Source organism: Macrobrachium rosenbergii, chromosome 44, assembly GCF_040412425.1.
Source record: "Macrobrachium rosenbergii isolate ZJJX-2024 chromosome 44, ASM4041242v1, whole genome shotgun sequence".
NCBI lineage: Eukaryota > Metazoa > Arthropoda > Malacostraca > Decapoda > Palaemonidae > Macrobrachium > Macrobrachium rosenbergii.
This window is the reverse complement of record NC_089784.1, coordinates 12,102,716-12,128,003: the sequence shown is the minus strand read 5'-3', so window position 1 is coordinate 12,128,003 and position 25,288 is coordinate 12,102,716. Positions and strand designations below refer to the sequence as shown.

The window sequence follows — 25,288 nt, the reverse complement described above, 5'->3', positions numbered from 1 at the left end:
CGGGTAAGAATGAATATCTCTTATGGTTAAGTATATGTTTTAGTTTGTGACCGTGTGATCCTGGATTATCCTGGATCACTTTTTTGTTAATTACCCCTTGACGACAATTAACTATCTGGTATTTAATTTTATACATGTTTTTGGATTTTGTATGGCTAAACTTCCATATCTCTTGTAGTTAGGTGTACGGTTGTAGTTTGTGACCACTTGATCCCATATTATCCTGGATTATCTTTCTGTTTACTACCCTTTGACAATTAACTATCTGGTATTCTTGTTCTTTTTATTTACTTTGTAAACTTCCTTTCATCTGTGTCTCATTTGTGCCCAGATGATGCATTAATAAATGTGAAAGCACTTGGTACTGAACTTTTGCCTGTCATTTTCCTGTGTGATTTGCTTATATAATATATATACATATATAGATGTGTGTGTATGTTGTATATATATGTATACATAATGTATATATTATATATTATTATATATATATATATATATATATATATATATATATATATATATATATATATATATATATATATATATATATATATATTGAAGTGATAAATTGTCATTATTAATAATAATTTATTTTTTTCTATAAATGTATTGAATTGAATACTGTATGGCTTTTTTTCTAGCCTTTATCATAAAACCACTATATCTCTGATTTCAGCATGGTGTTTGCTGACATCGTAGGGTTCACAGTGTTAGCATCTCAGTGCACAGCTCAGGAGCTAGTTCGTCTTCTAAATGAACTTTTTGGTCGATTTGATCAATTAGCTGATGTAAGATTTTATTACTTGGAAGTATTATATTTGGTATATAAGATAATTCATGAATAGTCAGTTATAAAATGAAAATTTTTATAGTAAAATTTCTGGACATTCAGTTTTATATAAGTGTGACTACCATTTTACGATATATCTTGTGCCCAATATAGCTGTGAACAAATTATTTGCAGGACAACCACTGTCTTCGGATAAAAATTCTTGGAGATTGTTACTATTGTGTTTCTGGTCTTCCTGAACCTCGCAGTGACCATGCAAGGTGTGCTGTAGAAATGGGACTAGATATGATCGATGCAATTGCGTAAGTATATTTTATATGTTTGTAGTGTTGTCCGTGTTTGTGAACATATGTAGCTTGTTTGGTTCCATGCTTTTGTATTTGGTTATTGTCTGTATGAGAAAAAGTTTTGGAATTAGTTTGTTTCATCACAAACTAATTACTTTAACATAGCCTATTCATTTGTTTGTGTGCAAATGCCACACATCATTTAACTTGTAGAAGAAAAGGATTTTATCTTCAGTTGTATTTTGGGTGCTTCTTTTTTTCTGTATGCTTAAAATAAAATTAATTGCGCTCATAAGAGAAGAGCTAAGACCCTACTTAGTTTTGTTAGCGATACCTGCAATTGACTTCACTGGCTGAGGTTAGTTTCTGAAGTTTTGTATATACAGTACTTATTTATTACTTTGTTCACCGGCACAGAGCTCTTGAGAGTTTTGATTTCTTAATTGTTGGTTTTTTATGTTTTGATGTATAAGTTCTTGTGTCTGACTACAGTCAAGTCCAAGTTTGAAGGTTTCAGTATTGTAACCAGTTGATCTAAAGTGTGTCCAGTTTTGTTCATCGCTGTGTATTGCCATATTAGATGAGCAGTGAGTTTTATATGTTTAGCGTGCAAAACCTGAAGATGATACAGCATTTGCCAAGGGTCTTTCAGTTCTCAGAATTGACTCATTTTCTTTGTTAGAATTATTCCAGATCCAATCAATTTTATTGTTTGGATGCCTATGGACACCACTGGCAGTGTTAGCTTTTCTTCAGTTTGGAGTGTTTTCTATGGCTGTCTGTTGGATGCCTAGCATTCATGGTGGTGATGTAGAAGGCTTAGTGCTAAGTGCATTACTCCTCCATCATGTTCACTTCCTTCTCTGTTCATTGTCTCCAGCTCCTCCTTCATTTACCTCTTGGTTCATGGGTAGCAGCTGCCTCTTCTGCATTCACTTGTTTCATCTGTTGCAGGTTGTGCCCATTACTCATCTAGTCTCTCACTTGAGGGCAGCATTTTCCAGGTGACTTGTAGTGTTTTCACTTCTTGGTGTAAGTTTCCTTTTGGTGGTTGCAGCTACACAACTGCTTACCACTTGGTCTTTTCAGTCTTAGTTTAGTCTTATCTTGCACTTCTTTGGTGTTCCTTCAGGATTTTGAGGTTTTCCATCCAAGAATTAATAATTCAGTTCCAGTTGGTTAGTGTTTTCCTGTTGCATAAGAATTGGCAGCTTTCTACTTCTTTCTGTTGCTGCCTGTATTGTCTTTGCCAGTCCTCTGTCTTCCACGGTCCTGATGTCTCCTTTGCCAATGCAAAGTTTTCTTGAGGTTGCTCAAGTCTTCATTTTAGATGCCTTTCTGCAATTAAATCTTCATTCTCAAGGCAACAGCCCCCTCCTGTGGTCAGTGGCATCCTGCCATTCTTCTAGTTGTGGAACCTCAGTTCTTGTTGACATCCTTCTTAAATCTTGTGAAACCTTTTTCCTCTTGTCTTTAGCCATTTATGCACTCAATCTTATGTTCACCCCACAAATTATATGCTTCCCAGTTGTTTTGCAGCAGGTTTTTGTTTCATCATTTTGTCCTCTTTGCCTCTTACATTGTTCTCAGCCCAGACCCTGCCTTCTACTTTCCAAGTTCTAGCCAATCCCAGAAGCTACTACCAGCACCAGTGCCCAACAACTTTGGTAAATGCTAGTACCAGTTTTCTTCTCTCCAAGATGTAGTGAGAATAACAGTGGCAGCTTGCATAGTAGCTACTAGAAATGCATAAAAGTGATGAGCACCAGCTGCATTTGCAATAAGAGCACAATCAGCATTTGCAAAAGGAGTGCCAATAATAGTTGCAGGTGTTAGCAAGTGCAGTAGAGCATCTGTGGTAGAGCAGTTTTGGGAAACACTTCATGAATCTGCTTGTTTTATGTCCTCAACTTTCCTTGTAGGTATTGCCTCTGATACTCTTAAGGGGGGTCGCCTTTTCATTGAGCTTTTGATGTCTGGTGCTACCCTAGAGTTTCTCATTGTTAAGGAGTAGTGTGTAGAATAAAATCTAGCAGGACACTTTTAGCTGTAGGAGTTGTTCTGGATTCACTGCGTTATATTTCAATTTCCTCTTCCTTCAGAGACTTTCAGCTGAGAGGTTCAGCAATTAATTCTTGAGGTTGACTTGCTGAAAAATTGTTGAAGCCACTTCTGTGTACAAAACCAAGGATTCATGGATTCTACTTATGACAAATCCTTTATTTGCATATACTTTTTGCCATGCTTAAGATAGGTACTTCCAGACCTTCACTTGCTTACCCAGTAAAATTGGAAAGGAGGCTTTCAACTGCCAAAACTTGAGTCAGGATCAGGAACAAACTAGGTCTCACCTCCTTGAGTTTTAAATTCTAGTTGCAGAGCATTAAACATTTTTAAGGCATCCACTCTTCTTGTTCAAGGGCCTTATTGTCATTAATCTTTGGTTAGCTATTACTCTACAATTTTACACCAAGGATCAGATTCTGAGATTATAGCGATCTAGATAATCTATGGGTACAGACACGTCTTGAGAGATAACAAGTTCCCCCTTTGGGATTTCTTGGAGTTTTACAAGATTATAACTTCTCTTCAACCAGAAATCATCTTTTTCTTCTCCAGCTTCAAGGTCTCACTTTCAAGTACTGTAGTATAATTTAATGTGAAATTCCGGGTCTGCTCATTATAAGAGGAAATTTGGTTGGCATTCATGAAATCAAAATCTTGTGGCAAGGTAACATTTCTTCTGCCATCTGCTTAATGTAATTTATCCTTCACAACTGTTCCAGATCCTCACTTTCCCTAGCATCTCACCAAGTTCTGATTAACAGTGCCTCACAATGTTGGTTTAGAACATCATGGGGTCTTTGATGATGACAAAGCTTCAGGAGGTGGGAAGCAGATTTCTTGACACCTTGTGCACCTGGGACTATTCTGCTTTCGGACACAGAAATCCAGAAGGTGACTCACATCCCTGGTGCACATTTCAAAACAAGATTTCATTTTCACTCCCTAAGAATCAAGACACTTATATAAATCTGCATATTGTGATTACGACCTTTCTATCAGATCTTTGAGGAGTACAGCCTATTGGCATTTAAGGGACCTCTGTCTGTTTACTATCTTCGTCTGCCAACTTGAAAGAATGACTCCAACCTCATTCTAGGCTTACTCCAGATAATTGTTCTTTTTAATATATATGTATATGCTCTGCAGGAGGCAGGAGATGCATTCTGTCCAATCTTAAGCCCCTTGGGGTTGTACACATCCTTGCCAAAGAGCTTCCTTGTTGCCATCAGGACCTCTTCACCTTATGAGAGCATTGGCATGTCGGTGCACCTGTAGCCTTAGTTGTTATTCTGCCTATCTTAATGTTATGGGTTTTATTACAAACCCATCACTCTCAACAAATTTCTCTCCTCCTGCCCCTATGGCTCTGTCACAACTTGATCTGAATATGCAAAGCAGTTAACTGCAAAGGACTTAAAATTTGACTTTTGTTTTTCAAGTGTAATGATGTGTCTGGGATTTGTGCATGGTGCATGAATAATATAAAGCAATTGGTTTTTACTGAAAATATTTTATATCTTTTATAGTTAGATTGAAATGTAGGTTTTGCTTGAGCCTAACTTGTATGACTTTTAGTCAGTCCAAGGTAGAAGTCTTAGAAGATAGAACTTTAAATTAAAGTATGTGCTATTATAGAAAGGAATGTAATGAAATTAATATAAGAAAAATAGTATTTACTTATGAGAATCAGTATCTGTCTGACCTAATATCATTGAAATAATGTAGTATTTTTTATAAATATGAAAATGAGCTTGATCAGAAGTTGATATTACTATATTGGATTCTAATTTTAGAATTTATGTTGAATGTTCAAGCCATATGATGATATTTGAATCATACAGCTGAAAATATAATTAATCTCATTAATGTATTGATGACACAAGTATTCTAGAGCATCAGCCTCTGTTTCCAGGGGTCGCTCCTGTTGTGGGGGAGAGGATTCCCAGATCCTTTCTGGCTTTCCCACCAAGACAGAGTTGAGTCGATTACACTCTTTTATTTTTGTTTTCTCAGAAAGATGGTTATGTGGGCATTTATGATTTTGTTTTATTTCCTTTAGGAAAGGGTGTGGGATGCATATTTGAAAGTAAGTTTCTGCTAGTGATATGAAGGAGGGACATTTATGTAAAGTTATAACTTCTTAAAAACTCCATTCATATTTGATGTTTTCCACAAATACTGTCACTGTCAAGTAAACAATATTTGCCTCTGTTACTGAAGATGATAACCCTATATAGATGGCAAAGAAAGACAATTACTACTTTCATTTCGGTTATCAATGGGACTTCCACAGTATTCTGCATAAGGAATTGACTTGGAACTTCATAGGTTGCTTTTGTTGTAATATTTCCTATACTGTATCTTATAAATTTGTCAACACTGACATAGTTTGCAATATGGTCATTTACAGTATTTGGAATCTCATCAAAAATTTTTCTGTTTTACAGCCTCAACTTTTCTAATGAATTGATCCTTGTCTCTCGTTTAATGATTTATTCAGGGTAGAATATGCAGAAGGAGCTTGCATACTATTGAGTAAATAAAGGTAGAATAAAAAAGGAAAATCATCTGTTGTGTAACAAATCACATTTTTCAGTGCAGTCACACTTTTGAGTAATTGTTGCATTGCTTTTCACAGTACAGAATTAAAATGTGACTGTATTTGCCAAGGCCTAGCAGATCATTCTTGAAAAAGTTTTGACCAAATACAATAAATTAAAAGATATTCAAAAATGTTAGTTGTTTGAAGGGTTGTTAACTGTAACAATATATGGATAACATTAAACTCAGAAACAAAGTTGTGGTATTTACGCCTGGTGAAATGTTACTTTGTTATTATGCAATGGTGATTTGTAGTTAACATTTTTCCTGATTACAGTATTGGGAAATTCCAGAAACAGTTTGAATTTCCTTCACTTGGATTATTGGGAAATTCAAGAAATAGTTTGAATTTCCTGCACTTGAATACAGGCAACTATTGCTATTTTATTGACTGCTTATATATTAAATTTTTCCTTGCCCAAAAACTGTAGTTGATCCCTCTCCCATAACTTAAACAAGCGTAGTAATTTTTTTCTATTTGAGTTGCTTTGTACAGTACTTTAGTCTAATGTACAGTATCTGTCTTGGCAGGCTAAAGATAGGTCTATATTGTGTCTGTATATCATAAGTACTACTGCATTCTGAGGCTTTCAGAGTAAATATTTATGCTATGAAATACTGTACAAAATTTTTATGCACAGTAAATTATTGTGTGTATGTATGCTGATCTTGCCTTATCCTCTAAAACCCTTTCTTTCTCTCTTTCTCAAAAGCCTTTTATTTTTTTAAATGTTAATAAACAAACAATACAATAGTACATTATACATTTTTATAAAAATTTTTAAACTACTGTATGTGCTGCCTCGTCCTGTTTGTCTGTGCTTACAGAGCAAATGTGCTACAATGGGTATGTATAGTAGTGCACATATCTACAATACAATTACAGTCAGTGTACAGTATCCAGAGAGCCATAATAAACACTTATGTTACTAGCTTATGTATGCGTTGTATTGTAGTTATTATAGATATATTTTAATATTCCTACGTGTACTGTAATTGTAATATACTGTATATATATGTACTCTTTACTGTTACTGTGCTGTTATGTTGAAGTCTACTCTTTCTTTTTACTAGAGAAAAAATTGAGTACTTTACAACATTTTTCTAGGTTGTAAGCCACACACACCTAGGGTTCCAGCACACACTACAAATTTGTTTAATATAAAAAAAACCACAAACAAAGCAATAATGCATAAACATATTTCTCAGACTGATTGATTTTAATGCTTATCCATTCTATCTGTGCAGACTGTAATGACATTGTTGTTTCATTATAATAATCATCCAGGTCCTTACCTCTCATAAACAGTCAGAACTTCACAGGATATAGCCTTATGTGTTTGATCACTCAGGGAGCAATTAATGACATGAAAATTACTCAAAAAGCAGGTAAAAATACTCTGAACTTCTAATTAAATGTTTGTTACAAATACTCAAAAAACAAAGACCACTGAAAAGTCCAGTTATAGGAAACGTACACATTTACCGTACAATTCTTGAAAGACACATCCACAGCTATCACACAGAGAAAGAGAACAATTCACATACAATGATTGGATAGTTGAATAAAAAGATAAAAGAAAAACCTACACTTAATTAACAACCTTAAACCTAATTAACAAAAGTATACATATGAAAATCGACATTTACACTTGAATTCAGAATAAACTATGCTGCAGAACACAGGAGCTTGGGGATACACAGAGGGCCATAGGTCAACACAAGATGGTTACTGGTAAAGAAGATGCTGACCTGTATCAGCAATGTTCTGACAGTTCAGTCAACTTAAGATTCAACCCTTACCAGCAAACAGAGAGTCAGTAAGTAGTATGACGGTTCTAAGGCACAGCCTATCACTAGAGGCAGCAGAACAGGGAGAAGTCAGTCAAGGTGTGCCACCAAGACAGGCACCAGGGGTGTGCACTCAGGACAAAAGCAGATGGCATACTGCACTCACAGCATGACGGAGAATTCAGGCAAGGTGTGCCACCAAGATAGGCACCAAGAGCAGGCTCTCAGAACGGCAGTAGAGGCATATTGAACTTGCAGAAGGATTCTGGGAGACAAATCTACCGCAGCTGGATGAGAGAGAGAGGGCCTGGGACCACAGTCAACTACACACAACAAGTGGGATCTCCGACACAGCAAAAACTCCAGTAACTGCTTGAAGATCTTCCCAGCCAGTGTAGACAGAGCGAGAGCTGGCCTTTACAGCAATTCAGAGCTGACAATACACACTGGCTTTGTAAGGCCCTGCCACGGCCAAAGTAAACAAATGAGTCTCCATATAACGACCCATAAAGCTGCTCAACACTCCAGCGGCCATACAAACAGTTGCACATGAAAATAAGAAGAAAATGGGCTGAGTTCAACAGTAAAAATGAAAATGAATGAAAGACCAATGTTTGGAAATACTGAAAAATTTTTCCACATCCTTTTTCTCTCTCACTACAAGTGTTCACCTAATTTCTACTGTTTTTGTTCATGTTTTATTCTTTTTCTCAAATAATTTTCATTTTTCTTTCATTACGTAATTTTATTCTCTTTAGTGTAAATGTCTTGTTATTTATATGATACAGTGCATAATTATGAATTTTCTTTTCTTTGGTGTAAATGTTTTTCAATTAAATGATACGTAAGTGCTCAGAAGTTTGTTTAGGATCAGTGATTACACAATCACTTCTGCTGTTTCTTTTATTTTCTTCTGTTTTCTTATTAGGGTTCTTTTCTTTAAACAATCTTGGTTTTCTTTGAGGGATAATTACATTTATATTCATTAAAAAAAATAGTTCTTTTAGAGTTTGTTGCAGGTCCTGTAGTGATCAATTCTTTGTCATTTTTGAGTGGCTACAAAGGTTCTGTTATTAAACTTGCATCTTAATGTGCTAATGTGTTAATGCATATGCAATATAATTGTTACCTTACTATGTACTGAGAAACATAGTCCAATTGAATAGTGATAGTTGCTTGTATTCAGTGATGATTGAAATTTTATTGCAAATGATTATTTTAGCAGAATTACATCTTTTTACAATGCAGGCTTCAGAGTGTATTGCCATTCTATCAATAACTTAATCCCTAAGTAAAAATGTGTAATATCTAAAATGTTGATTGTCTTAGTATTTAACATAATCATGACCCTGTTCTCAGGACTCAAACCTGATTCCTTTTATTTAACATATAACATATTAACTTATTACAAGGAGAGAGTACATGGAATATGATGGAGGATAATGATTTCTAATAAAGAAAAATCTCATTTGAGAGGAACTTGTAAATTTAGTTTAAAATGGTAATCCACTTCAATTTTATGTAAAAATGTAAAGCTCCCGAGTAGGCAACTTTGAAAAGAAACCAATAATTTTAGAAGAACTTGTTCTTCAAGAGTGATGGGCTTATTAAATTTCCCAACCTCAAGGATTTTATTGTCAAAACTAAGTTGTTGTTAGGAAAGTCATCTTGGAGAAATTTGGATGAATATGACATTCCTCTCTACTTGTAAAAATAACATTCAAATCATGACATTTGTACCACTTAAACACGAGCATACGCTCAAACACTAATTCAACAACAGTATGACATTTTCATATAGAGAATTATGTAGTTTTCAAAACTGTTTTTTGTAATTATTCTTGAACTCCTAATCTTTGTCATTTCAATTAAAATATTCTGAATATGTTAGCTTTGTATGTATATTTCAACCACAATGGTTAAGTGACTGTAGAAGTTACAGTTTCAATATCTACTTGGTTTGAATTATGGAGTGAAATATTGCTTACAGCTTTTACATTTTAATGAAATTAAATTGTCTGCAATTTTTGTAATGAAGACAGTTTCAAAAAGTACAAAAGTTGTGTTGTCATTTATGCACATCATTACGCTGAAGTTCTTAGTTGCTATTTTTCATATTTGCAGATCTGTTGTAGATGCAACTGATGTTCAACTCAATATGAGAGTTGGGATTCATACTGGACGAGTATTGTGTGGTGTACTGGGATTACGAAAGTGGCAATATGACGTTTGGTCTAATGATGTCACCTTGGCAAACATGATGGAAGCTGGAGGAGAGCCTGGGTCAGTATTCTTTGTCATTGTTAAATTCCTTACTAGTGGCATTATCTTTTAGAAATTGAGGTTCTTTGATGCAGAAATGCTTTGAGGTTTATTGAATTTGAGGTTGAGTTTAATATTAGGTAATTATTATTGTTATTCAAAAGATGAGCCCTATTCATATGTAACAAGCCCACAGGCACCCTTGGCTTAAAATTAAAGCTTCCAAAGAATACAGTGCTCATTAGGAAGTAAGAGAAGATAAAGGGAAATATGGAAAGAAGAGATTTCACCCATTGAAAAGAAAAAAATAAATTAATAAATAAATGAAAATGTATTAAAATGCAAGGAGAATAGCATTAAGTTAATATACTGCATCTTCGCCTGAACTTTTCGAGTTCCAGTTGCATGACATCGTCAGGGAGATTGTTCCACAGTCCAATGGTGTGAGGAATAAAGATCTGAAACTGAGAAGTTCGACAGCTAGGCGCATTTTCTGTGTCATTGATGCTTCTGTTCAATGAATCTGGTTGATCTCAGTAGGAAAATGACATCAATTCCTTGCATAAACAATTCCTATTGTTTTTTACGGTTTCAGCTGTCGCCGGAAGATTTATCCTAATGTTAAGACTGCAGGTTTGTTAGCTTGAAAATACAAATTAAATTACAAGTTTGTCATGAAAATTTATTCTGAGATTATTTTTCATTCACATATCTCTTTCCTTTAACAATTTTGAACAGTTAAGCATTTGATTTTTTTTTTTATTTCACAGTTTTTTATCAGCTGTGGTTTTTACTAAGGTTTTTAATTTATCAGAAAAAAAAATGAGGGCTTTTGTATCTTAAGCATATGATTTCTAAAATTAACTTTAATTCCTTAATTTCAAATAGCTTATAAACATCTCACCATATCCCTAATCACCTGAGATTTTAGAGCTATTGACTCTCCATATAAATGACTTTTTAGTCAAGGTAATTGGATTTTTTATCGCCCATCAGACTAGGAAATGTTGAATTGAACTGATTTTTATCCAACCTAAAGAATCTTACACCAAACTCATTAATTTTATGATTTATTGACTGTAGTCATTAATCCTTTCAGCCACTAGGATTTTGCATGCCCAGGACCAGAGTGGTAAAGCTACCATTGTTCATGCTATTGTATTCAATGTGGTGTCATTTTAAAGTGGAATGTGTATTATGGCATGTTAATAAAAGTAAAAACACTAAAGCAAATGGGCAAAATGACAAGTTGAAAATTGGTGAAAATGATGTTGTCAAGTGTGTCATGACACTGGGGTTGGAGTTTGGATTGAAAGGGTCAGTAAGCAGAAGATTTATTAATTATTTTATTTTCCGTAGTTATTGACATTCACTGGAATGCCCTTCTGAAAACAGGTAAACAATAATTGAAAGTGGGTGTGAATAGAATACAGTATAGCTACTTACAAACTCTATAAAAGCGGCACCTGTTGTTGTGCTTTCATGTTGACTATTCGGGAGATTGAGTCTTCAAGGATTTCGCATTTTGAAATTCATATCCAGGTATTTCTAGTTTGAAGTCATCTTAGTTTCACGAAAATTTGAGAATCCTTAACCAGTCTTGTAATCAGGGTCGAAGTCTGTTTCGAATATCTCAGAATTCATCTACACACACCATGCCTTTTTCATGGTACTTTCAGAAATAACACAAAGATAAATACTGTATATTTTCTTACATTCTTGGTATCCACTGAAGTTACCAGGTTTGGCATGTGATATATTTGCCAAGAACCGTTAATTTGTAGTTACATATATGTCAAAATTTATCACATAATCATAGTACACAGCCTTAATGAACATTGGTATGGGCTTTCTTGACGCAGGCTGTTAACTGTACATTATTTCACGTGATCATAACTAACATCTTTCTATCTCTGTAGGCCCAATGAAACTTTCAGAAATTAGTGAGAAATTTTACCATATTTAACAATTAATTATACATTGCAGGCATCAGTAAGATTTAAAGATTCAGGGGTTTTCCAGGCCTAAAGATAATATTTGGATTATAAAGGCCAGAAATATAACTTTTGGAGTATTTACCAGCTTACATAAACATAGTTTGTAATGAAGACAAATGATAAAGAAAACGATTAACTCGAACATTGTTGTCAAGAATTATTCCTTTACCTTTCTGAGGGTAGTGTGCATGATAGTAGGCAATTACTATGCAGTAATTGTTTGTTTCATTCCCAAGGACTTTATGCATTTATATATATCCATATTAAAAGGCTGGCAGATAACATCTTGAATAGTTGCGTGTCTTGGGAAGTGATGTTAACAGTAAAGTTACAGCTTTCACATACTAGGATAGTTCCCCAATCTCACCTGTCAAATTCTGTCCTTCATGAACTCCATTTCATTTATAGCAGGCATGTGTACAGGTTTTTTTCTGACCTTATACTCTTGTCAGTTGATTTATTCATCCTTTATGATCATTAAATAGGTATTATATGGTGAGTAGGCAACAATAGTTACCCACGTTATGGTAATGGCAGTAGTGCATTGGTTGCCGGCCAAAGATGAGTCGCAAAAGAAACTCACAAAATATAAGCACGTCAATGCAAGGTGAAAATTAAATCCTGAAAATGGTGTGATGCTAAATGAAGTAGAAATGCTGGTAAATCCTGGAGTGAATGGTAGCTTGTCTTACTACTTCTGAGGTGCACGAATGATTATTAATAGAGTATATGCCACAGTGGTGGTGTAGTGGTATGATTCTCGGCTACCAGTCAAGAGGGCCGGGGTTCAAATCCCGCTGCTCACTGATGGCTCAAATTGCGCCACTGCAAAAATCCCGGCAGCCAGTCAGCCTAGCTGTCTGAAAAGACTTTTAGAGTTTTAGTAGGATAATAGGTACCAGCCCTCAGGCTGGGGAGTTAAACAGTGGGCCTAGTGACACACTGGCCACGTGTCATAGGCATTGGGACCTGTCCCCCACTGGCTGTTGGCCTAAGAAACAGAAGATCAGCACCTGCCCTATGAGCCTACAGAGGCCCAGGAGGACTTTAACTTTAATATACAAGAATCTGGGAGGTTGCTATAAATGCTTGCTGGAGTTAATTTTTATGTATGTTTGTATGTATAGTTTTTGTGTCTATTTTTGTTCTTACCTTATCTTACTTGGAATTCCAGTACCACTTTCAATTTCCATTTTATGATATTCCAGTACAACTTTCAATTTCCATTTTATGAAGATTTGCAGCCTGATGGTGAGTTCATGCCCTGTGCATTTATTGTATCTTTGTGTTTCTGAATTTCTTGTAATTCCATATGACAGGGTGTTTCATTTCCTTTATCAAAGCTGGGATACCAAATGTATCTGTTGTACAGTGTAATTGCTGTTGCTTGTGAGGGTCTTGAAAGTCTGAGTGAGTTGGTTAAAAGGATTTAGAAGGAGGTTGGTAAGTCTAAGTCTGTCCTAGGAGTTCAGAAGCAATAAGGTTAATAAGGCAATGGTTTGTATCTAAGAGCAAAATTTGCAGTATTACTTAAGTTACATACAATATATCATTCTTATTAACAGGCGAGTTCATATAACTCAAGCAACACTTGACTGCTTAGGGAGAGAATATGAAGTTGAATTAACTGATGGGCAGAGCCGTTCTCAGTATTTGCGTGAACATAATGTTATATCATACTTCATTATTCCACCACCACGCAGAAGAAAGGTATGTAAATGGCTAGCAAGTAGGTAATTCAAGTCAAAGATCATAGGCTTGCTTGCCTTTGGGTGGAGGAATGTTATGATCATGCTTTTGTGTGTCAGATCTTCTCATTCCTATTGCAGTATGGTATTTGTATTAGGAATATGATTTGTTAATATGCTGTTTGATGCACTTAGGAGAGTTTTTTTCTTTTAGTTCCATTATATGTAGTAATAGATTTTTGGCATTCATTTTGATTTTTTTTATTGAGCTTTAGAAACTGTTTGAATTCTTTGTCAGTAGTAAGTCAGTGGTAGAAAAACATTTTGATTGAAGATATTGTTAAAAGTTCTAGAATTTTTGAAATATTCCTCCATAGTGAGTGAGTTCAGAGTTTTGTAGGTAGATATCATTGGAATCGTATTTAACTTAAATATTTTTTTTAAGAAAGTATTGAGCTTTACTGATGAAACTGTGTATATGGAATTAAAAACAAATATTTGTAACAGTAAGAAAATAAAATGGTCATCACTGCATTAGATAATGTTTGTGGAAACTGAATTAGGAGATATGGGATATGGAAGACATCATTTAGAGGGTAATATTTTTGATACTTTTATGTTGAGGGCTATGACATTGTGTTTTTCATAAATATTAAAAACAATCTTTAGAATATTGTACTCTTAATTGCCTAACTTAATGGCCTGGTTAAAGAATGCAGTATATCAAAGTTACCAAGTATGTGGGCTTGTTTATTGGACTCCTTGAAAGGGGTAACTTATACGTAGAAATTCCTAACTGTAATTGGTAATAGGTAATTGATTTTGGAGCCAGTTTGTATGCAAAATTGTGTTATGTTCAATTATCCTTTTAATCTGGAATACAATCATCATGACACAATTGAATATAGTGTTGGGCTATATACAAGCAAAATTTATAAAAACTTTTCGTGTTGGGCATTGTTCTTTTCAGCATTGCTAACAGTTAAGAGATTGTATTACCAGCACAATGTGAATTGAGTGCATTGCGTTTCACATATTTCTTTAAATTAGTTTTATATATCTTAATAAAGTTCTTGTCAGTGTGCAGCATTCAGATAAATACAGTGTTTTTGTTGAATTAGTTTTTATTTGTTCATACAGACCTGTAGTTTTATTTAACTATGGCTGTTACTTTAGTACTCAGAGGAAAGCAATTACAGAATTACAAGCACTTGTAATTTCAAGAGAGTAAGAGTTAGTAAAAAAATTATCAGTCTTTAGTGATGCCTTGTTTGATTATTTTTGGCAATTTTTTTTTTTATTTGGTCTACAAAATTATGAGAGTGATTTCCTTTGTGAGGTAGCGTTTATACACAAAACAAAAAATCAGCCTCCTATCTGTCATGGTTTACGGTACTTAATATATTTTATTTTGCTATTCTCTCAAAAGATGAATTGCTGGCATTCAGTAAAAGCTTTGAATCATATACTTTGTCTACTGAAGTTAAAAACTGTGTCAGAAAAAACTGTTTGGGCTCTTAACTTTTTGTAAATTTGAAAATATGTAAATTTTGTAAATTTGAAAATAAAAACCTGGATAACTACCATAGACGATCACGTGTTTGAAAAGTGTAAGTTTTTTTTTTTTTTCCATGTGCTTAGCATTGGCATAAAGATATGTAAAAATATGAAGCAAAGCCTTTCAACCATAAACTTAAAATAATAAGATATAATATGATGGGGCCTTTTGGTGTCAGTGCCTGCCTTAAGGAGAAGAACAAAGAAAAACTTGAATAGAATCAGTGAAAAAGGAATGTAGAAAAATAAAAAAAATAATGAAAAAATCTCAGACACAATGGTGTGTTAATGTCAATCACCAGCATTTCGTGTAATTTACTGTAACATAGAGAAGATATCAGGTAAATTAAAAATTATGAGAGAGAGAGATAAGAAATTGTAACATTTATTAAAGAACAATACAGAGCACATATCACACCTAAGATAGAAAGCAGCCAAGGAAATACTAAAAATATGCAGATGTGCAGTTAAGGCCAGGTGTTGTACGCGAGATCTTTACCTTCCTTGCCATTTGCATCCACCATACCCTCTCAGCTTTTAGTATAAATAGTGAATAGGGAAAAGAATTATTGTAAAAGTTAGTACAATATGGATATTTCATCACAGTCCCCACATTTAATTCCTTTAAGGATAAAGAAGTTGGCAGTAGAAAAACAAGCAGTAATGGCTGTGACTCAAATAACATGCAGTAAATGAGTACTTTATATAAGTAAATAAATTATATGTATACTATAGTAATTCCTCATGTATGTGCACTGTTTCTATATTCTCACCTTTTTCATTGAGAGCTATATAGGATAGTTATCTGAATAATACGAAGAATGGTCACAGTCTTTAACGAGGTAAAATATGACCCCATTTTTAGTGCAAAGACACCCTGAAAATCTTTAAGCTTTATGAGGACTACTGTCCTCATTGTCAGAGGGAATGTAACTGATGATGAGTTTCATTGTATTGCTAGCAATATATCAAGAGTTAGACTGAAGAAAAAGGCCTTATTTTATCCTCAAAATAAGATTTGCTAAGTAGTATGTAAAATTTGGAATTATCATATAAGTTTGAGCAATAGACTTGCATCTTGATAACAGAATTCATAAAGGCATCTTGATGACAGAATTCATAAAGTAGGCTTTATTTTCCCACTGCTATGTTCCCCCAGCTGTATGCTTGGCATAAAAGTCTACTCCAAGTTTTTGAGTATATTATGCTTCAGGTGTTCACTTCTGTGTCATACCTTATATGGTAGATAAGTACACTTGACTTAAAAGCTATTAGAGTTATCAGGAATAAGGAAAGAGGTATTATTCCCCATTTGATTGATGTTCATCACACTTTTTGAATCACAAGTGCATTTTCCTTTGAGTACTGTAGTACCAGTTTTAGCAAGGAATTTGTTTATATTTCGTGAAACTAAAAGTTTAAAACACTACTGAATAGGTTTGTATCCTTAGTCTAATCATAAAGAAAACACTTAGCTGTTCTGCATTAACCAAAAATCACCTAAGTGATTAAATCATTCATCTATGGAGGAATATTGTGTACTGTTGAATGTCAACAAAATTTTGTATATACGTATAGCAGATGATCCACGCCAGTGCAGTGTATACCCTTTTAAGTTGCATGGTGTAATATAGGAAGCAAGGTACTGTGTTGGGAAGTTAGCTAAGAATGAATTGTTATTATTATATTGCACACTAGTATTTAACTGCTTCAAGTTATCCAGTGTGCTGTGTTAATTACCAGTTGCCTTCAAAAGCTTTTTTATTAAGGAAGTAAAGTGATGTCACTTTGTGATTCAATGTTGCTTTGAATTTTTTGCCAGTAATGCATTTTAAGGTAATTTTAACAGATCAGTTGCTTGAGAACATTTATGTGAGAAGAGTAATTTATTGAGGTGAATACTTTTTTAGTGTCAGGTAATTTTTACTGAGTAATCAATGCTTTAACTTGACTGATTAAAGTATGCACATAATTATTACTTGTATCATTGTGTTGTTTATTTCTCCAAATTCTTAAATTGCTGGATAAAAATTAAAATTACTTGAAAATCTCTCCCTTATCGGTAGAAAAAGTTTAATTATATAATGTGAATCGGCACAAATTTTGGAGAATGAAATTCTTTTATTACAGTATTGTGTATTGATAAATTAACAGCATTGACCCAAAGCTTGCGTATCAACTGTATTGGAATGTATGCCTTTTTTGTGCAAACACCAAACAGAATTTTCCCATCCTTGGAGGTAACATAAACAAGTTTTTTTTTTCCTCTTTTTTTGGACAGCAAGGAAATTGCATTGGTTTCTTTTGGATTCATTCATTCTAAGAAAATTGCTGAAAAACAAGACGAAGCTTTTTGCCTGAGACCTCTGTTTTCTTGTCCATGTCAAAACTTAACCATTTGCCCTGCACATATACATGTACTTAATTAAACTTTCCCCACCAAAACATGATGTTATTTTACCAATAATATATTTAGAAATATTTTTAGATATGTGGTATAAGGTCTGACATTGATTTAAACGTGTTTTGGCTATTTTCCCGCAATTTTTTGTGTAGTAACTTTAATACTGACTACATTGATTGATTTAACTTGTGTTTATTAATCAAGTTGTCAGGTATTGTTAGGAATTCTACTAGATTTCTGACTTCTTCAATTGATCAAAGAGCCTACTTATTTTCTGGCATTGTGCTGGATGTAATTCAACAAAATATTCTTCCACAGTTCATTGTAGGGAGTTAAAACTTAGTGTGTACTGTTTAAGCCTACTTATTTTCTGGCATTGTGCTGGATATAATTCAACAAAATATTCTTCCATAGTTCATTGTAGGGAGTTAAAACTTAGTGTGTACTGTTTGGCACACTTTAGGTGGTACTAGAGGTTCTTTGCAATATTCCAATACTGCACTGCTTTCTATCTTTTACTTCATATCTGTTTGGTCCAGTTGAAGATATTTGTTAGATCGTATTGTGCTACAGGAACACATATATAAAAACTTAATTTATATCTTTGTTTAGTACCCAGTTAGTTTGGCAAAGGTACTTTGCCAAGGATAACAGTTATGTTGCAGTTAGTTCATCGCTGCTTTATTGTCACACTCTTGTTTAATAACTTGATGAACAACTGATCATGCAACCTTAGTAACCATGATCGTCATTAAAAGGGTGTTTCTCAGTGAAAAGGCTAAACTTCAGATGGCAAATTATATGAAACAGAGATTCCTGTACTTTTGGCATTTTTTACAATGTATGGTACTTTGATTGAATACATTGTTATCTCTAGAGAATTTTTGTTGAAGTACTCCAGTTTCTTGAGGGAGAGTGTCGAGATCTCAGATGCTCTTCCTAAGTATGATTGTTTGAAAACCCCAAAATGAACAATACCTGAGGACCATTAGATATTTGAAGTTGGCTGTGTGTCAGTCTATTTTCTCTAGGGTAAATCATCCCTGAAACCAATGTGATTTCCTTGCTGAAGGCAGAATTTTCTTTACTATTTTTAGTTTGATTGCTCCATCATCTAAATGTGAGATTTTAGATTTTACATTGCATCATAAAGTCATTTATATTATTTTAGTAAGATATGTTCGAGAAATAACAGTTTCATTCTTAGTCGTCATGCTATTCCCTCTCTATTTGCGAGCTACTGCTGTTATAAATAAAAAACAGTTTGAGTGGTTGTAGAATAACAAGAGAACAAAAGTTATTTTAAGAGTTTATAGTTAGATTTTTTTTTTGGCAAGATATTTTCATTACTTACTGATGATAATAAAATATTAATAACAGTTTTAGAAAATATTGGTTATTTTATGGTGCATATATAGAATTCATATGAAATAACATTAAGTCAGGCTGCAAATGTTTCAGTTTATGTAGATGTGGTTAGATGCTTGTTTTATGCTATTTTTTTTTTCCACATTTTGTTCATTTTCAGAAATTTGAATGCTAATACATTTCGTTTTTTGATTATTTGATAACATTTAAGCTTGCTGGGCACATTTTTACCCTTTTCATAATTACTGATTGGTGGCTGTGCTGGTTCCTGTTGGTTTGTATTTTTATTTTGTCTGTCATTTTATTCACTTATGATATCTTTTACACTTTTTTTCCTTTTGTCTTTAACCTCCAGGGATTGTTGCAGACTTGATCCCATTGCTCTGAAAGATCAGCTCCTTTTAGTTAATTCAATTGCAAGTTCACTTCATCACACTTATTCACACTATTGAAGTTGAAGCATTATGGTTTGGCATTAAACTGTGAATTTTCTGAATGAGACTTTCTGAACCCAGCGATTATATTTTTACGCAATGTGGATGGGAGCTGGTCTTTCAAAATTCTTTAGATTGAGTTACACATTGCTTAGCACGTATTCATTATGCTATGTAGCTTAGTAGAGGAAGTGTAGTTAGTTTCCCAAAACATATCTGTCTTTTACTGTACTATACTCTTATTTTACCTAAGCTAGTGTAGTATTAATGCAGAGCATGGTTTAAGTCATCTAGTTCTGTAGTAGTTACATTTCTACTAGTCTGGATTCATGTGCAATGCTGTATTCATTCACTTGACATTAAACCATGTTATGACATGTGAAAATGTTATTATCTTGAAGCTGCTTTAATTGACTCTCATACTTATTTGGCTCAGCCTTCATTTATCTCAAAAAACTATTTTCAAAAGATCAGTATGTGATTGTTTTGTAAATTTGGGATATCTTTGGTATGCCGTATGCTAAGAATTGTAGACTGAAATGTAGTTTTGTTATGTCTCATTCTTAATATTCATGAGGCTCTGTGATGTGGGAAAGGAGAGTGCATGTAATGTATAGTCAGTGTTCTTTAGATGAATGGTTTGTGGCAGTGCTGCATACATATATGTTTTATAAAAATCCCCTCTGACGTTTAAATGGTTCAAATCTACTTCAAAACCTTAAAATCATTTTAAAGAAGTCTTTAACTTTAAATGACAGTTGCAATGAACAGTGTCTCTTTGGCCTCATATAATACCTAGACAATTTTTTTTGTAAAGTTCTTGTTATATAATGATTCACTAGATCTCTTCCTAATTTATGAAATTCATATGGTACAATGTCAATCAGTATACCAAAACCTCCTGAGTCTGTATTTTTTGTATTTTTATTTTTCATCAGATAAAAGATTGGTAAGCACCTTGAGTCCCTAGATATTTTGGAAACAAAAAAAAATCTGTATGTCATTCAGTTATTGTCAAATAATTGAAGTCAGAGGATTTATAGAGATCATTTCCTTGTAAAGGAGAGAAAGCTTAGGTAATATGAAATTTTTGTGCTCTTTTTCAGAGCAATTAAGCATTAGCATTTTCAGTTGAAACAAGTATAGATGGCAAGATAATTTAGAATTATGCCGAAAAGTGTAAATGGGGCCCAGTGAGTTTTCAACATCTCTCACCACCTTGTCTACACTTTAGGTGTAAGAATTGAGGATTGCTAAATTTAAAGTATTTTATGGTTTTTAAAGTCAATAACTTAAGACAGAATACAGTTCACAGAGAAGTTTGGTCTAGATGATATGCAGTACACAGAAAATTTAGAAACACAGTAGTAATTTTTACTCTAAAAAAAACTATATACTGGGGGATAGATATACAAGTAGCTTTCCATTATTGAGTAAGAGAAGTTAGGTCTAGATGATATGCAGTACACAGGAAAGTTAGAAACACAGTAATAATTTTTACTCTAGAAAACTATATACCAGGGGGATAGATAAACAAGTAGCTTTCCATTATTGAGGCATTATGGTATTTCTAAGTTTATAAAATAATTGTTCAAGAATATATTTGTTTCTAAACATGATAGCTATCATTGTTAAGAGCATTTTTGTACAGTTATGAAAGTCGAGGTATTGTTATTAAACAAAGGAAATCATTAAAAGGTTTATTATGTATAATAAAATTACTTCTACTTAGAAGAAATCCTGTGTGGTAGCTATGGCAATCTTTCTGAAAAATTGGCTCAATATGAACTGTGGCATACATTGTCCCACAACAGGTAGATCAGATAGATAATAATTACAAACTTGAAAATTCCATATCTTTGGCTGTGTCAAAGAAACCAGAGTAATCTTAAGTTTTATTTACTGTCTTGTTGCAATTTTTCAATATTTATCATTTAGAAAATGTAAAGCAGAGATCTTTGTATTATCTTGGACATAAGATAACACCTTTCATGAAAGTTGCTTCATAAGGCATGTCTCCCTGGTGCAGATTAGGAGAAGATAATCAGTGTAATTAGGTTAGAAGGGTGGGATTAAGTTGAAAATTAACACAAGTAATTCCACTAGGTATAGGTAACAGCTAATTGTTATGGAACATTTTTATATGGTAAATGATGCAGTCAGCAGCGTTAGTAGTTGGTGGCAGCTTCTGTCTTTTGCAGTAGTAAAGAATGTCTGAAAAAAATTCGATGTAACTGAAAATTGTGAGTGTTTTTTAAGGATGCGTCATACTTGTTATCAGGGAGTGATTTGTTGAGGCAACCTTGAGATGATGATAAATTAAGGATGCATTTTTCCAATTCTTAACAGTTTCATTTAACTTTCAGTATTGTTAACTTTGTCAACTAGTGGGGTTATTAGTTTTGTAATAGAAATGACAGTGAACAAATGATTTGGTTGTGATATGCACTCTAGTTCAAGTTGAAATCAAATCTAGAGGAAATGAAAGATATAGTGGGGAGTTAATGTCAGATTATGGATTAGCTGGGAAATTACTCATATAGCTAATCTGATGTCCATGCTTATCTCTCTGCTTGTCAGGTCAGTGCTGTGTTTGGGTATATGTGCTACTCATCCATTTACATTAATACATTAAAGGAGTAGCTTCCTTGAATATAAAATAAAAGTTATATTTTTTTCCTGACCCTCAGTGGCTCATTTGTAGTGTATTGGTTAAGGCTTATCTGATAATCTGATAAAGAGTAAAAATTTAGTGCTTCAGTGATGTTGAGCCAAGGGTTGGTGGCTAAAAAGCAGTGATGATTTTCAGTAAATATTGATGTGGAAATAAAGTTTCCATTTTATCTGTTTTAGTCATTCTGTAAGAAATCAGTGTGTTGGTATTTCCTATTGAGGAAGAGGAACTCCTGGTAATCTAGAGCATCATAAGATTTTTCAGAGGTCTGGGCAAACAATTTATTATTATAATACAGTAACTCATTATTCTTGTTACATGGGTTTTATAGTGGCCATCCAGATTCAATATATATTTCTTTTAAACTGTTGATGATAGCCAAAACTGATTCTGTCCTTATTTCAGTCTTCAGAATTAAAGGATCAAGTACATTCACTTTTTAAAAAGATATTCCTTTCTTTTGAAAGACCCAGTAAAGATTTGTAGCTGATTTGGTAATACTATTCTTTGATATTACAGTCGATTATTTGTAATGTGTAGACGTATATATCTGAGTCAATGAAGAAATTAAATATAAGTGCATAGAACACAACTCTTGTTAACTTACAAAATAAAAGAAAAACATTAATTTGCTGCTAATAATAACTTTCTGTAAATCAGAGAGATGCTCTGAAAGTGGTGATAGAGGAAATATTTGTTGATGCAGATTGTTTTTTCATCTGAGATGCCTGATTTTCAGATATATGAAATTTTTAATTCACCTGGAATTGTTATGGTGCTGATAGGCAACTTTGAAAAGGAAGGAGATCAATCTTGAAACTTGATTATATAACTAGATAACTTAAATTTTTCTTTAAAAATATTTTTTGAATGAAAGATAATGAAAAAGAACCAAATAAGTGAATGACTAGCTTGATGTCATAAACTTGTTAAAATTTTATATATATATATATATATATATATATATATATATATATATATATATATATATATATATATATATATATATATATATATATATATATATCAGTATATACACCTCGGTTTCGCTAATATTATCGAATATATGAAAACTGACCACCAGTCACTACTCCAACCTTGTCTTTTTATACAAACACTACACACATTACAATTAAATAAGTTCAGAGTTAAATTACCTTATTAGAAGTCTTCTTACAGTTTTTATATATAATTGATTTGATAGCTAGGCAGCCCATATGCACTCCAGAATGTTTAACGCACAAAAAATTTTCAACAAACGTTATTTCAGATTCTAGTCTTCAGTTATATGGTTTTATTTTTCACTGAATGAAGCGTTGACAGAGCCTCATTTAGTTCTTATTGTAGAAGTAATAGTGGTACTGGTTTGTTATTTCAGATTCTAGTCTTCAATTATATGGTTTTATTTTTCTGAATCCGATAACTAACATTTAGTTCTTATTGTAGAAGTAATCTGGTACTGGTTTGAGAGCTTCTGTCTACTTTCTGTGGTGATGGTGGGCCAAATTGAAGAGGAAGAGTAATGTAGGAAGTGGTCATGGTAAAATAACTTTACCACTCCCTACATGCTCCTCCTCTTCTTTTATGGCTTCTCCATCTCGACACTGTCCTGTCCCCCAAATACAACTACCAACTTGGCCAACACGTGAACCAATCTCCACTGCCTCGATGTGTGATTGGGGTCTGCATCACCACCATCACCTCTTTACCCTTATGTTGGGATACTTCGACTACTTGATCCTCTGCCAATAAAACTGCAGCCCTTGCTATTCAACACTCTTCAGGTCCGATCTGCCCTAGGCTCATCTCATCGTAGAAAACTTTCCTTCAAGAATGTCAGTAATGTGGTGGTTCAGCTTCTTCATTCAATCAAGTACTCCATGGAGGTGCCATTTTCCAATATGGCTATTCCCCCTCAAGACAAGTCAACATCTATTACTAAAAAGGTTAGTAGATTTACTTCTCTTTTTTCATTAGTACTCCTCAAGAGAAACTGGAGAATAGCATGAAATTAAGTTAATTTTTTTTAGCTGCTTGCCTTTCAGATCTTTCATTTTTGGATATTGATTCTGTACTACATATTTCTAATCCAGGGTTTATGATACGAATAAGGGAAACTGAAAGTTTTTTCAACTATGAACATCAAGGATTTCAGTATAAAATTTGGCAAAATAAGCGCATTGTGCCACGTCATTTGCATTAGCTCAGACTGTTTCTTATAAGCATATTTCTTATGCACTGGGACATTATCTTACTTGGAACCTGGTCTCTGCCAGGTATTGTTAACTTGGCAGTCACATCTAGTGAAGAAAGGGAAAATTATAAAAAGTGCTCAGCATGTGGTGATTATTTTTTGACATACAATATGAAACTGAGAGGTAGGTTTTTGGGGTGATGGTTTTGAATATAATGAAGGTCAAGTACAGTTGAAAAAAGAAATGGGTAGAAGAATATTAATATATGTCTTTCAGTTATTTTGAGATTGTAAAAAGACTAAATTTAGAATATATATATATATATATGTGTGTGTGTGTGTGTGTATGTATGTATATGCTGTATGTATACAACACCAGATAAGAAAACACAGATCACAGGAAATTATAGAGGTCAAGCAACTAATTTAAATAAAGTTAGTATGTTCTATGTAGAAAAAGGATAACTATATGAAAAGTAAAGAATAAAAGCATTTAATTTCACTTAAGGCAAACAGAAGATAACAAAATTCATAATAAAATAATTAAGAGAAACAAAAACTCAAAAGCACCAAAAATTTAGGCCGCAAATGATGTACTGTATATATGCCAGGACTTTGGACCAGGTCATAGTATGCAATATGTTTTTGAGTGCAAGTGTGCACACACGTGTATATATATATATATATATATATATATATATATATATATATATATATATATATATATATATATATATATATATATATATGGTATGTGTTTGTGTGTGTACTTTTTCTACATAATATATACTTTTTGTACTTGAATTAAATTAGTTTCATGACCTTTTATATATCACTGATCTTATAGTGAAAGGCTTTTAAGTGGAAATACCATTATGATATGGGAGTGAAAGAGGTTTTAGTGTACAGTATTTGATGAGTAAATGAGTTGTTTACAGCCATGTACCATACAGTATTTGTGTTTGCCTATAGTATGTATAGCATGTGTGTGTGTGTGTGTGTGTGTGTATGTACTTGTAACATTACTGTAGATACATATGTTTGTATAATCCTGGAACATAATGCATAAAGGATATAGATTTTAACTGCAAATTTTAGTAAATGAATAATTTCATTACTTTTATGGTAAGATACTTTAAAATTTGTGGAATAGTTATTGGCATTAATATTTGTT

At 33.3% G+C, this 25,288-nt stretch overlaps 1 protein-coding gene across 1 annotated transcript in view; it reads left to right on the top strand.

Annotated features, from left to right (window-relative positions):
• The window catches only part of LOC136829342 (Ca(2+)/calmodulin-responsive adenylate cyclase-like), a 272,221-nt gene that overhangs the window by 113,096 nt on the left and 133,837 nt on the right, over nucleotides 1–25,288 (top strand). The window contains 5 exon segments of the mRNA XM_067087752.1: nucleotides 677–788; nucleotides 965–1,092; nucleotides 9,661–9,819; nucleotides 13,361–13,505; nucleotides 23,681–23,866. Coding sequence (XP_066943853.1) covers nucleotides 677–788; nucleotides 965–1,092; nucleotides 9,661–9,819; nucleotides 13,361–13,505; nucleotides 23,681–23,866 — 730 coding nt within the window.